The 16,678-nt window shown below is 33.8% G+C and overlaps 1 protein-coding gene across 1 annotated transcript in view; it reads left to right on the plus strand.

Moving 5' to 3' along the window:
* nf2a (NF2, moesin-ezrin-radixin like (MERLIN) tumor suppressor a) overlaps window positions 1-16,678 on the plus strand; it is an 85,795-nt gene that overhangs the window by 21,934 nt on the left and 47,183 nt on the right. The window contains exons 5-6 of the mRNA XM_062024131.1: window positions 16,367-16,435; window positions 16,521-16,603. Coding sequence (XP_061880115.1) covers window positions 16,367-16,435; window positions 16,521-16,603 — 152 coding nt within the window. The remainder of the gene's footprint in view (window positions 1-16,366; window positions 16,436-16,520; window positions 16,604-16,678) is intronic.

A 16,678-nucleotide genomic window follows, 5' to 3' on the forward strand; every position in this document is an offset into this window, starting at 1 on the left:
GTTTACATATTTTGACTAGAAATTAGAGTTTGTTTACACATTTGGACTAGAAATGAGAGTTTGTTTACATATTTGGACTAGCAATGAGAGTTTGTTTACATATTTTGACTAGAAATGACCATTTGTTTACAAATTTGGACTAGCAATTAGAGTTTGTTTACATATTTTGACTAGAAATGAGAATTTGTTTACATATTTTGACTAGAAATTAGAGTATGTTTACACATTTGGACTAGAAATGAGAGCTTGTTTACAAATTTGGACTAGCAATGAGAATTTGTTTACATATTTTGACTAGAAATGAGAATTTGTTTACATATTTGGACTAGCAATTAGAGTTTGTTTACATATTTTGACTAGAAATTAGAATTTGTTTACATATTTTGACTAGAAATTAGAGTATGTTTACACATTTGGACTAGAAATGAGAGCTTGTTTACAAATTTGGACTAGCAATTAGAGTTTGTTTACATATTTTGACTAGAAATGAGAATTTGTTTACATATTTTGACTAGAAATTAGAGTATGTTTACACATTTGGACTAGAAATGAGAGCTTGTTTACAAATTTGGACTATCAATGAGAATTTGTTTACATATTTTGACTAGAAATGAGAATTTGTTTACATATTTAGACTAGCAATGAGAGTTTGTTTACAAATTTTGACTAGAATTGAGAGTTTGTTTACAAATTTGGACTAGAAATTAGAGTGTTTACATATTTTGACCAGAAATTAGTTTGTTTACATATTTGAACTAGAAATGCGAGTTTGTTTACATATTAGGAATATAAATGAGTTTGTTTACATATTTGGACTAGAAATTAAAATTTGTTTACATATTTGGACTAGAAATGAGAGTTTGTTTACATATTTGGACTAGCAAGGAGAGTTTGTTTACACATTTGGACTAGAATTGATAGTTTGTTTACAAATTTGGACTAGCAATTAGAGTGTTTACATATTTTGACCAGAAATTAGTTTGTTTACATATTTGAATTAGAAATGAGAGTTTCTTTACATATTAGGAATATAAATGAGTTTGTTTACATATTTCGACTAGAAATTAGAATTTGTTTACATATTTTGACTAGAAATGAGAGTTTGTTTACATATTAGGAATATAAATGAGTTTGTTTACATATTTGGACTAGAAATTAAAATTTGTTTACACATTTAGACTACAAATGAGAGTTTGTTTACAAATTAGGAATAGAAAATAGTTTGTTTACATATTTTGACTAGAAATTAGAATTTGTTTACATATTTTGACTAGAAATGAGAGTTTGTTTACATATTAGGACTATACATGTTTGTTTACATATTTTGACTAGAAATGAGAATTTATTTACATATTTTAAATAGAAATTAGATTTTTTTTTTTTACATATTTTGACTAGAAAGGAGAATTTGTTTACATATTTTGACTAGAAATTAGAATTTTATTTACACATTAACTTGAAATGAGAATGTGTTTACATATTTTGACCAGAAATTAGTTTGTTTACATATTTGAACTAGAAATGAGAGTTTGTTTACATATTAGGAATATAAACAAGTTTTTTTACATATTTGGACTAGAAATTAAAATTTGTTTACATATATGGACTGGAAATGAGAGGGTTTTTTTTACAAATTAGGAATAGAAATGAGTTTGTTTACATATTTCGACTAGCAATTAGAATTTGTTTACATATTTTGACTAGAAATGAGAGTTTGTTTACATATTAGGACTATAAATGAGTTTGTTTACATATTTTGACTAGAAATGAGAATTTATTTACATATTTTAAATAGAAATTAGATTTTTTTTTTTACATATTTTTACTACAAATGAGAATTTGTTTACATACTTTGACTAGAAATTTGAATTTTATTTACACATTTGGACTAGAAAGGAGAATGTGTTTACATATTTTCACTAGAAATGAGAATTTGTTTACATATTTTGACTAGAAATTAGAATTTTATTTACACATTAACTAGAAATGAGAATGTGTTTACATATTTTGACTAGAAATTAGAATTTTATTTACACATTAACTAGAAATGAGAATGTGTTTACATATTTTGACTAGAAATGAGAATTTGTTTACATATTTTGACTAGAAATTAGAATTTTATTTACACATTAACTAGAAATGAGAATGTGTTTACATATTTTGACTAGAAATTAGAATTTTATTTACACATTAACTAGAAATGAGAATGTGTTTACATATTTTGACTAGAAATGAGAATTTGTTTACATATTTTGACCAGAAATTAGAATTTTATTTACACATTAACTAGAAATGAGAATGTGTTTACATATTTTGACTAGAAATTAGAATTTTATTTACACATTAACTAGAAATGAGAATGTGTTTACATATTTTGACTAGAAATGAGAATTTGTTTACATATTTTGACTAGAAATTAGAATTGTATTTACACATTAACTAAAAATGAGAATTTGTTAACATATTTTGACTAGAAATGAGAATGTGTTTACATATTTTTTTTTTTACATATTTTTACTACAAATGAGAATTTGTTTACATATTTTGACTAGAAATTTGAATTTTATTTACACATTTGGACTAGAAAGGAGAATGTGTTTACATATTTTGACTAGAAATGAGAATTTGTTTACATATTTGAACTAGAAATTAGAATTTTATTAACACATTAACTAAAAATGAGAATTTGTTAACATATTTTGACTAGAAATGAGAATGTGTTTACATATTTTGACTAGGAATGAGAATTTGTTGACATATTTTGACTAGAAATTAGAATTTTATTTACACATTAACTAGAAATGAGAATGTGTTTACCTATTTTGACTAGAAATGAGAATTTGTTTACATATTTTGACTAGAAATTAGAATTGTATTTACACATTAACTAAAAATGAGAATTTGTTAACATATTTTGACTAGAAATGAGAATGTGTTTACATATTTTGACTAGAAATGAGAATTTGTTGACATATTTTGACTAGAAATTAGAATTTTATTTACACATTAACTAGAAATGAGAATGTGTTTACATATTTTGACTAGAAATGAGAATTTGTTTACATATTTTGACTAGAAATTAGAATTGTATTTACACATTAACTAGAAATGAGAATGTGTTTACCTATTTTGACTACAAATGAAAATTTGTTTACATATTTTGACTAGAAATTAGAATTTTATTTACACATTAACTAAAAATGAGAATTTGTTAACATATTTTGACTAGAAATGAGAATGTGTTTACATATTTTGACTAGAAATGAGAATTTGTTGACATATTTTCACTAGAAATTAGAATTTTATTCACACATTAACTAGAAATGAGAATGTGTTTACATATTTTGACTAGAAATGAGAATTTGTTGACATATTTTGACTAGAAATTAGAATTTTATTTACACATTAACTAGAAATGAGAATGTGTTTACCTATTTTGACTAGAAATGAGAATTTGTTTACATATTTTGACTAGAAATTAGAATTTTATTTACACATTAACTAAAAATGAGAATTTGTTAACATATTTTGACTAGAAATGAGAATGTGTTTACATATTTTGACTAGAAATGAGAATTTGTTGACATATTTTGACTAGAAATTAGAATTTTATTCACACATTAACTAGAAATGAGAATGTGTTTACATATTTTGACTAGAAATTAGAATTTTATTTACACATTAACTAGAAATGAGAATGTGTTTACCTATTTTGACTAGAAATGAGAATTTGTTTACATATTTTGACTAGAAATTAGAATTTTATTTACACATTAACTAAAAATGACAATTTGTTGACATATTTTGACTAGAAATGAGAATGTGTTTACATATTTTGACTAGAAATGAGAATTTGTTGACATAGCACATACGGCGTGTTGTAACCTGGGGTTAAATATGCAATCTCGGCACCGGTTCAAACACTTGGCGGGTGAACAGGCGTATTCGTAGCAGACTGCCACTTTACCTCGCCAACAAAGCAAGCTTACCTGCTAGAAAGCGCTGGAAAGCAAGGCTCCACTTTTCAAAATGCGCTAGCTCAATGCTCATTTAGCATATACATATACTGTACATGCTACTGATTAGCATTAGCAATTTCAACACCTCCACATACAACTAAGATGTGCGTTACAAATGATAAGTGCATTATTTACAATATTAACACTTTTTAGCGCACAACAAAAACCAAAACAACACACTATACAATACTGCCACCTAAGGATTTGGACTGTAATTGCAACTTGCAAATGATAAAAATAAAACAAGATATAAAAACTAGACAGCAGTTGTCATAAATGTTGCAATAAAAAATGATATTTTATCATCAAAACCATTGATGTAGACAAAAGTATGGATTCCCGGGTTCCGTATCAGTTCAAATAGTTCATAGCAACACCTCCTCCGTCTCTTCCCCTCGGTCGCCACTCGCCGCGGAAAATCGATTGGCGATTCTCCGGTTGGAGGCTCAGACTACCAGCTATCAAAAGTTTGCGGTTGGGGCGGGGGAGGGGAGGGGAGGGGGGGCGGAAAAACCTTCAAGCGATCCGAAGCGTTCAGGTTGAAGGAGCCCGTGGTCTCTGACAGGCGGACATGGTCCATGGACTCGCACGTCAGTCCACCTGTCCACTTTGATTAAAGCCCCTCCACATTTAATAAGTCCTACCCGGACTGGACTGCTGGTCCTGGCTCAGTCCGTCTCGTCTCATTTGCCAGACCTGAGACAGCGGAGGAGTGTTCGCAGCCCCCTGAAGGATTCTTATCTCCCCGCCGTGAATCCGCAGGAAAATAACGTACAAGTTGCCACAGCTGCATTGGGAGCAAGTAGTGAACGAACTACACCAGGAAATATCAGGCCCTGGCACCTCAAGAGCTGCGCTGGACAATGAGCGGACAGCTAAAGGCTTTTAGCTACCTTAAAGGTAGAAAAGCGCTATACAAGTATAACCCATTTACCTTTTACAACGTTGAAACAACATGCTTTTTGACGACGTTAAATCAATCTTGGATTGTGGCGTTGATTTGGCGTTGATTTGACCATTGAATTTTGGTTATTTTCCCAACCAATATTCTACAACACAAACCTAACGTTGAAACAACATGCTTTTTGACGACGTTTAATCACCGTTGTGACGTTGATTTGACATTGAAATTTGGTTATTTTACCATCAATATTCTGCAAAACAAATACAAGGTTGAAACAACATGCTTTTTGACAACGTTAAATCAATGTCAGGTTGTGACGTTGATTTGACCATTGAGTTTTGGTTATTTTCCCAACTAATATTCTACAACACAAATACAACGTTGAAACAACATGCTTTTGGACGACGTTAAATCAATGTTGGGTTCTGACGTTGATTGACCATTGAATTTTAGTCAATTTTACAACCAATATTTTATAACTCAATCCTAACATTGAAACAACATGCTTTTTGACGACGTTTAATCAGCGTCAGGTTGTGACGTTGATTTGACATTGAAATGTGGTTATTTTACAACCAATATTCTACAACACAAATACAAGGTTGAAACAACATGCTTTTTGACGACATTAAATTAATGTCGGGTTCTGACGTTGATTTGACCATTGAATTTTGGTCATTTTACAACCAATATTTTACAACATAAACCTAACGTTAAAATAACACGATTTTAGATGACTTTTATTCAATGTCAGGTTGTGACGTTGATTTGACCATTGAAATGTGGTTATTTTCCCAACCAATATTCTACAACACAAACATAACGTTGAAACAACATGCTTTTTGACAACGTTAAATCAATCTCGGGTTCTGAAGTTGATTTGACCATTGAATTTTGGTCATTTTACAACCAATATTTTACAACATAAACCTAACGTTAAAACAACAAGATTTTAGATGACGATTATTCAATGTCAGGTTGTGGCGTTGATTTGACCATTGAATTTTGGTTATTTTCCCAACCAATATTCTACAACACAAACCTAACATTGAAACAACAAGCTCTTTGACGACATTAAATCAATGTCGGGTTCTGACGTTGATTTAACCATTGAATTTTAGTCATTTTACAACCAATATTTTACAACATAAACCTAACGTTAAAACAACACGATTTTAGACGACGATTATTCAATGTCAGGTTGTGGCGTTGATTTGACCATTGAATTTTGGTTATTTTCCCAACCAATATTCTACAACACAAATCTAACGTTGAAACAACATGCTTTTTGACGACGTTAAATCAAGTTGGGTTGTGACGTTGATTGACTATTGAATTTTGGTCATTTTCCAGCCAATATTCTACAACACAAACCAAACGTTGAAACAACATTATTTTTGACGATGTTAAATCAATGTTGGGTTGTGACGTTGATTGACCATTGAAATTTGGTCATTTTCCAACCAATATTCTACAACACAAATCTAACGTTGAAACAACATGCTTTTTGACGACGTTGAATCAATGTCGGGTTCTGACGTTGATTGACTATTGAATTTTGGTTATTTTCCCAACCAATATTCTACAACACAAACCTAACGTTGAAACAACATGCTTTTTGACGACGTTAAATCAATGTTGGGTTTTGACGTTGATTGACCATTGAAATGTGGTCATTTCACAACCAATATTCTACAACACAAACCTAACGTTGAAAAAACATGCTTTTTGACGACGTTGAATCAATGTCGGGTTCTGACGTTGATTGACTATTGAATTTTGGTCATTTTCCAGCCAATATTCTACAACACAAACCTAACGTTGAAACAACATGCTTTTTGACTACGTTAAATCAATGTCGGGTTCTGACGTTGATTGACTATTGAATTTTGGTTATTTTCCCAACCAATATTCTACAACACAAACCTAACGTTGAAACAACATGCTTTTTGACGATGTTAAATCAATGTTGGGTTGTGACGTTGATTGACTATTGAATTTTGGTCATTTTCCAGCCAATATTCTACAACACAAACCTAACGTTGAAAAAACATGCTTTTTGACGACGTTGAATCAATGTCGGGTTCTGACGTTGATTGACTATTGAATTTTGGTCATTTTCCAGCCAATATTCTACAACACAAACCTAACGTTGAAACAACATGCTTTTTGACGATGTTAAATCAATGTTGGGTTGTGACGTTGATTGACTATTGAATTTTGGTCATTTTCCAGCCAATATTCTACAACACAAACCAAACGTTGAAACAACATTATTTTTGACGATGTTAAATCAATGTTGGGTTGTGACGTTGATTGACCATTGAAATGTGGTCATTTTCCAACCAATATTCTACAACACAAATCTAACGTTGAAACAACATGCTTTTTGACGACGTTAAATCAATGTTGGGTTTTGACGTTGATTGACCATTGAAATTTGGTCATTTCACAACCAATATTCTACAACACAAACCTAACGTTGAAAAAACATGCTTTTTGACGACGTTGAATCAATGTCGGGTTCTGACGTTGATTGACTATTGAATTTTGGTCATTTTCCAGCCAATATTCTACAACACAAACCTAACGTTGAAACAACATGCTTTTTGACGACGTTAAATCAATGTCGGGTTCTGACGTTGATTGACTATTGAATTTTGGTTATTTTCCCAACCAATATTCTACAACACAAACCTAACGTTGAAAAAACATGCTTTTTGACGACGTTGAATCAATGTCGGGTTTTGACGTTGATTGACTATTGAATTTTGGTCATTTTCCAGCCAATATTCTACAACACAAACCTAACGTTGAAACAACATGCTTTTTGACGATGTTAAATCAATGTTGGGTTGTGACGTTGATTGACTATTGAATTTTGGTCATTTTCCAGCCAATATTCTACAACACAAACCAAACGTTGAAACAACATTATTTTTGACGATGTTAAATCAATGTTGGGTTGTGACGTTGATTGACCATTGAAATTTGGTCATTTTCCAACCAATATTCTACAACACAAATCTAACGTTGAAACAACATGCTTTTTGACGACGTTAAATCAATGTCGGGTTCTGACGTTGATTGACTATTGAATTTTGGTTATTTTCCCAACCAATATTCTACAACACAAACCTAACGTTAAAACAACATTATTTTTGACGACGTTAAATCAATGTTGGGTTTTGACGTTGATTGACCATTGAAATTTGGTCATTTCACAACCAATATTCTACAACACAAACATAACGTTGAAACAACATTATTTTTGACGATGTTAAATCAATGTTGGGTTTTGACGTTGATTGACCATTGAAATTTGGTCATTTTCCAACCAATATTCTACAACACAAATCTAACGTTGAAACAACATGCTTTTTGACGACGTTGAATCAATGTCGGGTTCTGACGTTGATTGACTATTGAATTTTGGTCATTTTCCAGCCAATATTCTACAACACAAACCAAACGTTGAAACAACATTATTTTTGACGATGTTAAATCAATGTTGGGTTGTGACGTTGATTGACCATTGAAATTTGGTCATTTCACAACCAATATCCTACAACACAAACCTAACGTTAAAACAACATGATTTTTGACGTTTATTCAAGCTTGAAAAAGGTGTCTCTGTAACGCCGCGCCGTTGTGACGTTGATTTGACATTGAAATTTGGTCATTTCCCAACCAACAACGTCAACATTGTCTCAATATATCTATTTTGCAACGTTGTTTCCAAGTCCGTTTTAAAGGACATGTACGTATGATCAACGTTGTATCGACGTCTTGTGCCTGCTGGGTTGATTATTCTGATATCAAATGTCAAGTTGTGTCCTCCTTGAGCCATGCAGCTTCTGCTGCCTGCTTTGTATTCTGTGTGCGCGCCCAGCCACAAGTGGATTCCGACAGGGTGGTTTTGAGATAAAGCTGCTCTCCGGGGGGATACAGATGAAAGTCTCTCCGGCGCCGAGGCCCAGTCAGGTGTGAGCGGGACTGAGACGTGAGTCCAGCCGAGTGGGGAGTGAGACGACTGTGCTTAAGTCACAGATCCTGTCTCGGTTGGTAAGCTGTCGCCGGCAGAAAATGGCCGAGCGTTGACACGCGGCTTCTCTCCCAGGATCAATTACTGCCGCCAAGCGCCCGCTGTTTGCGATAATTGTGAGAGGGAAGGTGCGGAATAGCAATGAAGCTCAGGTGATGGCAGAGTGTCAGGCTTCGTCAACAGCTGACAAGCTGAGGGACAGCAGCAGAAGCTAATTGGGCAAAGGGATGCAATTAAAAACAACCTGGTATAGGACTACTATCTTTCCTGGATCCTTCAAACTCTTCCGAGAGAATTTGTTTACATACTTGGACTAGAAATGAGAGTTTGTTTACTTATTTGGACTAGAAATGAGAGTTTGTTTACTTATTTGGACTATAAATTAGTTTGTTTACATATTTAGACTCAAAATTAGAATTTGTCTACTTATTTGGACCAGAAAGAAGAGTTTGTTTTCATATTTTGACTAGAAATGAGTTTGTTTACATATTTTGACTAGAAATGAGTTTGTTTACATATTTGGACTAGAAATGAGAGTTTGTTTACATATTTGGACTAGAAATGAGAGTTTGTTTACATATTTCGACTAGAAATTATAATTTGTTTACATATTTCGACTAGAAAGGAGAGTTTGTTTACATATTTGGACCAGAAATGAGAATGTGTTTACACATTTGGACTAGAAATGAGCGTTTGTTTACATATTTGGACTAGAAAGGAGAATTTGTTTACATATTTGGATTAGAAATGAGTATTTGTTTACATATTAAGACTATAAATTAGGGTTTGTTTACATATGTGGACTAGAAATGAGAGTTTGTTTATGTATTAAGACTACAAATTATAATTTGTTTACATTTTAGGACTATAAATGAGAGTTTGTTTACATATTTGAACTAGAAATGAGGGTTTGTTAACATATTTATTTATTTATCATTTATATTAGGACTATAAATGAGTTTGTTTACATATTTGGACTAGAAAAGAGAATTTGTTTACATATTTCGACTAGAAATTATAATTTGTTTACATATTTGGACTAGAAATTATAATTTGTTTACATATTTGGACTAGAAATGAGAGTTTGTTTACATATTTGAACTAGCAATAAGAGTTTGTTTACATATTAGGACTATAAATGAGAGTTTGTTTACATATTTGGACTAGAAATGAGAATTTGTTTACATATTTCGACTAGAAATTATAATTTGTTTACATATTTGGACTAGAAATTATAATTTGTTTACATATTTTGACTAGAAAGGAGAGTTTGTTTACATATTTGGACCAGAAATGAGAATGTGTTTACATATTTGGACTAGAAATTAGCATTTGTTTACATATTTGGACTAGAAAGGAGAGTTTGTTTACATATTTGGACTAGAAATGAGAGTTTGTTTACATATTTGAACTAGCAATTAGAGTTTGTTTACATATATGGACTAGAAAGGAGGTTTTTTTTTACATATTTGGACTAGAAAGGAGAGTTTGTTTACATATTTGGACTAGAAAGGAGAGTTTGTTTACATATTAGGACTAGCAATTAGAGTTTGTTTACATATTTGGACTAGAAATGACAATTTGTTTACATATTTGGAATAGAAATTAGTATTTGTTTACATATTTGGACTAGAAATGAGAGTTTGTTTACATATTAGGACTAGCAATTAGAGTTTGTTTACATATTTGGACTACAAATGAGAATTTGTTTACATATTTGGACTAGAAATGATTATTTGTTTACATATTAGGACTATAAATTAGAGTTTGTTTACATATGTGGACTAGAAATGAGAGTTTGTTTATGTATTAAGACTAGAAATTAGAATTTGTTTACATATTAGGACTATAAATGAGAGTTTGTTTACATATTTGAACTAGAAATGAGAGTTTGTTTACATATTAGGACTACAAATTATAATTTGTTTACATATTTGGACTAGAAAGGAGAGTTTGTTTACATATTTGGACTAGAAAGGAGAGTTTGTTTACATATTTGGACTAGCAATTAGAGTTTGTTTACATATTTGGACTAGAAAGGAGAGTTTGTTTACATATTAGGACTAGCAATTAGAATTTGTTTACATATTTGGATTAGAAATGAGCGTTTGTTTACATATTTGGACTAGAAAGGAGAGTTTGTTTACATATTTGGACTAGAAATGAGAGTTTGTTTACATATTTGGACTAGAAATGAGTATTTGTTTACATATTAAGAGTATAATTGAGAGTTTGTTTACATATTAGGACTAGAAATTAGAATTTGTTTACGTATTTGGACTAGAAAAGAGAATTTGTTTACATATTTGGACTAGAAATTAACGTTTGTTTACATATTTGGACTAGAAATGAGAATTTGTTTACATATTTGGACTAGAAATGAGAATTTGTTTACATAGTACATAGGACTTGTTGTAACCCGGGGTTAAATCCGACTACTATCTTTCCTGGATCCATCAAACTAAGTAAAAAAAAGTAGAAGTAAACGTGTAATAGAGGCAAGATGGAGAGAAGGGGGAAGAACACTTGAAGGTAAAAGTGGCAGTAGGTGTAAAGATGGGTACCGCTCACATTTGAACCGATACGGTACCAATTCCCGGTACCTGGAATTAAGGTTGTCAAAAGTATCGATACTTCGACATCAAGTCGATACCAGCACACACAAAATATATCGATAACCTGTTTTTTCAGTATCGTCACACTTTTTCCTCTGCGAGCAGCTTCAGCCCAGTGAGCCATTTGTTTACTTACCCTATTTTGCGCATTATAGAGCGCACCGGCATATAGACCAAACCCACGAAATAAAAATACAAAATTACAAATGTTTCCATATATTAGCCGCATATATATATATAACAGTGTTTCCCATAAACTGCCAAGATACCTGTGGCGGTGGGGGCGTGGCTATGGGCGTGGTCACCATGACATCATCAAATAATTTGCATAATTTACTACAATGATATGATTTTCTCTAAAAAAGCTCAAAAAATGTACACTTACTAATTAATAATAACAGTTTTGTTTTAAACGTCCATCCATTTTACAATATAATTACAACACTTTATGTACATATTTATATACAGATTTGAACAATAAGTTATTCACTGAAATATATTTATTAATTTATTAAATATATCTTATAAAATATAAAAGCTAAAATGTCTCTTAAAGCTCTGCCCCTTTAATTAGTGCATACTATATCATTTAACTTTAGCCTACTACTATAACCATATTATTTACCAGCAACATAAAGTGAAACAGAGGCACAGTCAGTAACAAATAAACAGAAAACCGTAGTGGTCAAATACAAATAAGGCAACAAGAGAAGTATCCTACACTTCTCTTTTGTAAAGTAAATGTGAACAGCCGATATGGGCATCTACATCAACTATATGATTTGCCTGAGAAGCTGGACAGGACACAAAAAAAAATAAAAAAAAATAAAAATTGTGGCGGCCTTAATTCTTTCGTGGCGGGCCGCCACAAATAAATGAATGTGTGGGAAACACTGATATACATTGTGAAATTAGTTATTTACACAGAAAGATTTTGTAAATGTTTATTTACACACCATAATTGTTTCCAAACGGTGTCTCTAACACGGCAGTAAAACGGCTGGTCAAACAAAACAGAAGTCATCGTCATGGAGGAATGTCATCAAGCTAGCTCTCCAATCAGCTAAACACCCTCAACCACTCCACGGTGACGTTTTGGTGAACTCAGGAAACTGAAACGATACAAAAACATTGCGTTTGCAAGTTGATAACACTAACAAAGAGTAAAGGCGTTCGCATAGTAGCTAACGCTAACGACGCCGGCTTGATTACATTGCGATAGCACGTACAAACATGCATGGAAACACTCCTACAGACGTCACACCTGGGACGGTTTAGTGAGTACGAATTGTTTTAGTTATATTGTAAAACTGACAAACGTTGCTTGGAGTGATGAATGAAGAAGCCCTACGAGTAGAAACGCTATGGACGGTTGGAAAAAAAAAAAAAAAAGCACTGCTGTTAAATGGAAGGACACTGCACACACACACACACACACACACACACACACACACACACACACACACACACACACACACACACACACACACACACACACACACACGCACACACACACACACACACACACACACACACACACACACACACACACACACACACACATACTGGGGACCAAGTTTTTGATCATGACTTGTGGGGACCAGCCTTTCTACAGGTTGGGGAGGCATAAACAAAATGGTGTAAAATGTCCGCTGGCCAGTTAGCTCATACACGTCTTTAAATCTCTGGATTGATGAAGTCATGTGCTGATCATTCTTACTGGGGACCCTGGGGGAAAAGAGTTTAAGGCCTACTGAAAGCCACTACTAGCGACCACGCAGTCTGATAGTTTATATATCAATGATGAAATCTTAACATTGCAACACATGCCAATACGGCCGGGTTAACTTATAAAGTGACATTTTTAAATTCCCGGGAAATACCCGGCTGAAACATCGCGGTATGATGACGTATGCGCGTGACGAAGTCCGAGTAACGGAAGTTATGGTACCCCGTAGAATCCTATACAAAAAGCTCTGTTTTCATTTCATAATTCCACAGTATTCTGGACATCTTTTGCAATTTTTTTAATGAACAATGAAGGCTGCAAAGAAGACAGTTGTAGGTGGGATTGGTGTATTAGCAGCGGACTACAGCAACACAACCAGGAGGACTTTGTTGGAGCGCTAGCCGCGCTAGCCGCCGACTTCACCTTGACTTCCTACGTCTCCGGGCCGCCAAACGCATCGGGTGAAGTCCTTCGTCCTTCTGGAACGCAGGGTGTTGATGAGCAAATAAGGGCTGGCTGGCGTAGGTGGACAGCTAATGTTTTTAGCATAGCTCTGTGCAGTCCGGTTGCTAAGTTAGCTTCAATGGCGTCGTTAGCACAGCATTGTTAACCTTCGCCAGCCTGGAAAGCATTAACCGTGTAGTTACATGTCCACGGTTTAATAGTATTGTTGATTTTCTATCTATCCTTCCAGTCAGGGGTTTATTTCTTTTGTTTCTATATGCAGTTAAAGCAAGATGCTATCACGTTAGCTCGTAGCTAAAGCATTTCGCCGATGTATTGTCGTGGAGATAAAAGGCACTGAATGTCCATTTGGCGTTCTGGACTCTCATTTTCAAGAGGATATAGTATCCCAGGTGGTTTAAAATACAAATCTGTGATCTACAATAGAAAAAGGAGAGAGTGTGGAATCCAATGAGCCAGCTTGTACCTAAGTTACGGTCAGAGCGAAAAAAGATGCGTCCTGCACTGCACTCTAGTCCTTCACTCTCACGTTCCTCATCCACGAATCTTTCATCCTGGCTCAAATTAATGGGGTAATCGTCGCTTTGTCGCTCCGAATCTCTCTCGCTCCATTGTAAACAACGGGGAATTGTGAGGAATACTAGCTCCTGTGACGTCACGCTACTTCCGCTACAGGCAAGGCTTTTTTTTATCAGCGAGCAAAAGTTGCGAATTTTATCGTCGATTTTCTCTACTAAATCCTTTCAGCAAAAATATGGCAATATCGCGAAATGATCAAGTATGACACATAGAATGGATCTGCTATCCCCGTTTAAATTTAAAAAAATCATTTCAGTAGGCCTTTAAGTAAGCATTGCCAGAACACACACACACACACACACACACACACACACACACACACACACACACACACACACACACACACACACACACACACACACACACACACACACATAAATAATGATTTAAAAAACCTGTAACTAACAAATTGGTGTCGCGTCAGAACTTTCTGCGTATTCTCATCGATTTGCTGATTTCTTCCAGGGAGTTGAAGTGTGAAGATAAAGTACACAGACTGTACATCCAGACACCTAACTGCTCTCAGTCTGATGTTTCTAAAAAGTAGTTAGTTTCTCCTAAAGTCAGACTTTTTAGACATTGGATAAATTCCCCCAAGCCGAGATCGGAGGCAAAAATGTGTCAGCAGTATTAGGAATGCAGGGCAGAGTTTGTAGTCTAATAGAAGACTTCATGTTTCATTCATGGCATTTGTCTAGTATTTACAAAGCCGTGAAGGGAAGAGATAATGCAGGATTTGATTCAGAGGATCTTCACGTTTCAGGAGATCTGTTGAGTCTAGAGCAGGGGTCACCAACCTTTTTGAAAGCAAGAGCTACTTCTTGGGTAGTGATTAATGCGAAGGGCTACCAGTTTGATACACACTTCAATAAATTGCCAGAAATAGCCAATTTGCTCAATTTACCTTTAACTCTGTGTTATTATTAATAATTAATGATATTTACACTTAATTGAACGGTTTAAAAGAGGAGAAAACACGAAAAAAATGACAATTAAATTTTGAAACATAGTTTATCTTCTATTTCGACTCTTTAAAATTCCTAATTCAACTGAAAAAAGAAGAGAAAAACTAGCAAATTCGAATCTTTTTGAAAAAATTAAAAAAATAATTTATGGAACATCATTAGTAAATTTTCCTGATTAAGATTAAGTTTAGAATTTTGATGACATGTTTTAAATAGGTTAAAATCCAATCTGCACTTTGTTAGAATATATAACAAATTGGACCAAGCTATATTTCTAACAAAGACAAATCATTATTTCTTCTAGATTTTCCGGAACAAAAATTTTAAAAGAAATTCAAAAGACTTTGAAATAAGATTTAAATTTGATTCTACAGATTTTCTCCATTTGCCAGAATATTTTTTTTGAATTTGAATCATAATAAGTTTGAAGAAATATTTCACAAATATTCTTCGTCGAAAAAAACAGAAGCTAAAATGAAGAATTAAATTAAAATGTATTTATTATTCTTTACAATAAAAAAAAAAAGACTTGAACATTGATTTAAATGGTCAGGAAAGAAGAGGAAGGAATTTAAAAGGTAAAAAGGTATATGTGTTTAAAAATCCTAAAATCATTTTTAAGGTTGTATTTTTTCTCTAAAATTGTCTTTCTGAAAGTTATAAGAAGCAAAGAAAAATGTGTTAATAAATGTATTTAAACAAGTGAAGACCAAGTCTTTAGAATATTTTCTTGAATTTTCAAATTCTATTTGAGTTTTGTCTCTCTTAGAATTAAAAATGTTGAGCAAAGCGAGACCAGCTTGCTAGTAAATAAATACAATTTAAAAAATAGAGGCAGCTCACTGGTAAGTGCTGCTATTTTTAGAACAGGCCAGCGGGCTACTCATCTGGTCCTTACGGGCTACCTGGTGCCCGCGGGCACCGCGTTGGTGACCCCTGGTCTAGGTGGCATCCAGCACTAGATAGGTTGGCGGTTCAAGTTCCTCAGCCCGTTGACGCAGTTTGGAAGTGGGAAAACCTTCATTGAGGTTACTTTGTGTTACAGTACGGAGACTACAACCCCAATGTTCACAAGCTGGGCTTTCTGGCTCAGGAGGAGCTGCTGCCTAAACGGGTGAGTGGTGGCCACACGCTCCCAGCACCTGTGTATGTTCATCCTCCGGGTTTGGACAACGTTCTCACCTGCGTCCCTTGTCCAGGTGGTCAACCTGTACCAGATGACGGCCGAGATGTGGGAGGAGAGGATTGCGGCGTGTCACGCTGGGCACAGGGGCCGCGCCAGGTGTGTTTACGGGTCATGCCCGAGTCGCTTTGCTTCAAAAACAATGTCATGCTGCCCAAACGGGCTGTGCTGGAA

The sequence above is a fragment of the Entelurus aequoreus genome, linkage group LG17 (assembly GCF_033978785.1).
Source record: "Entelurus aequoreus isolate RoL-2023_Sb linkage group LG17, RoL_Eaeq_v1.1, whole genome shotgun sequence".
NCBI lineage: Eukaryota > Metazoa > Chordata > Actinopteri > Syngnathiformes > Syngnathidae > Entelurus > Entelurus aequoreus.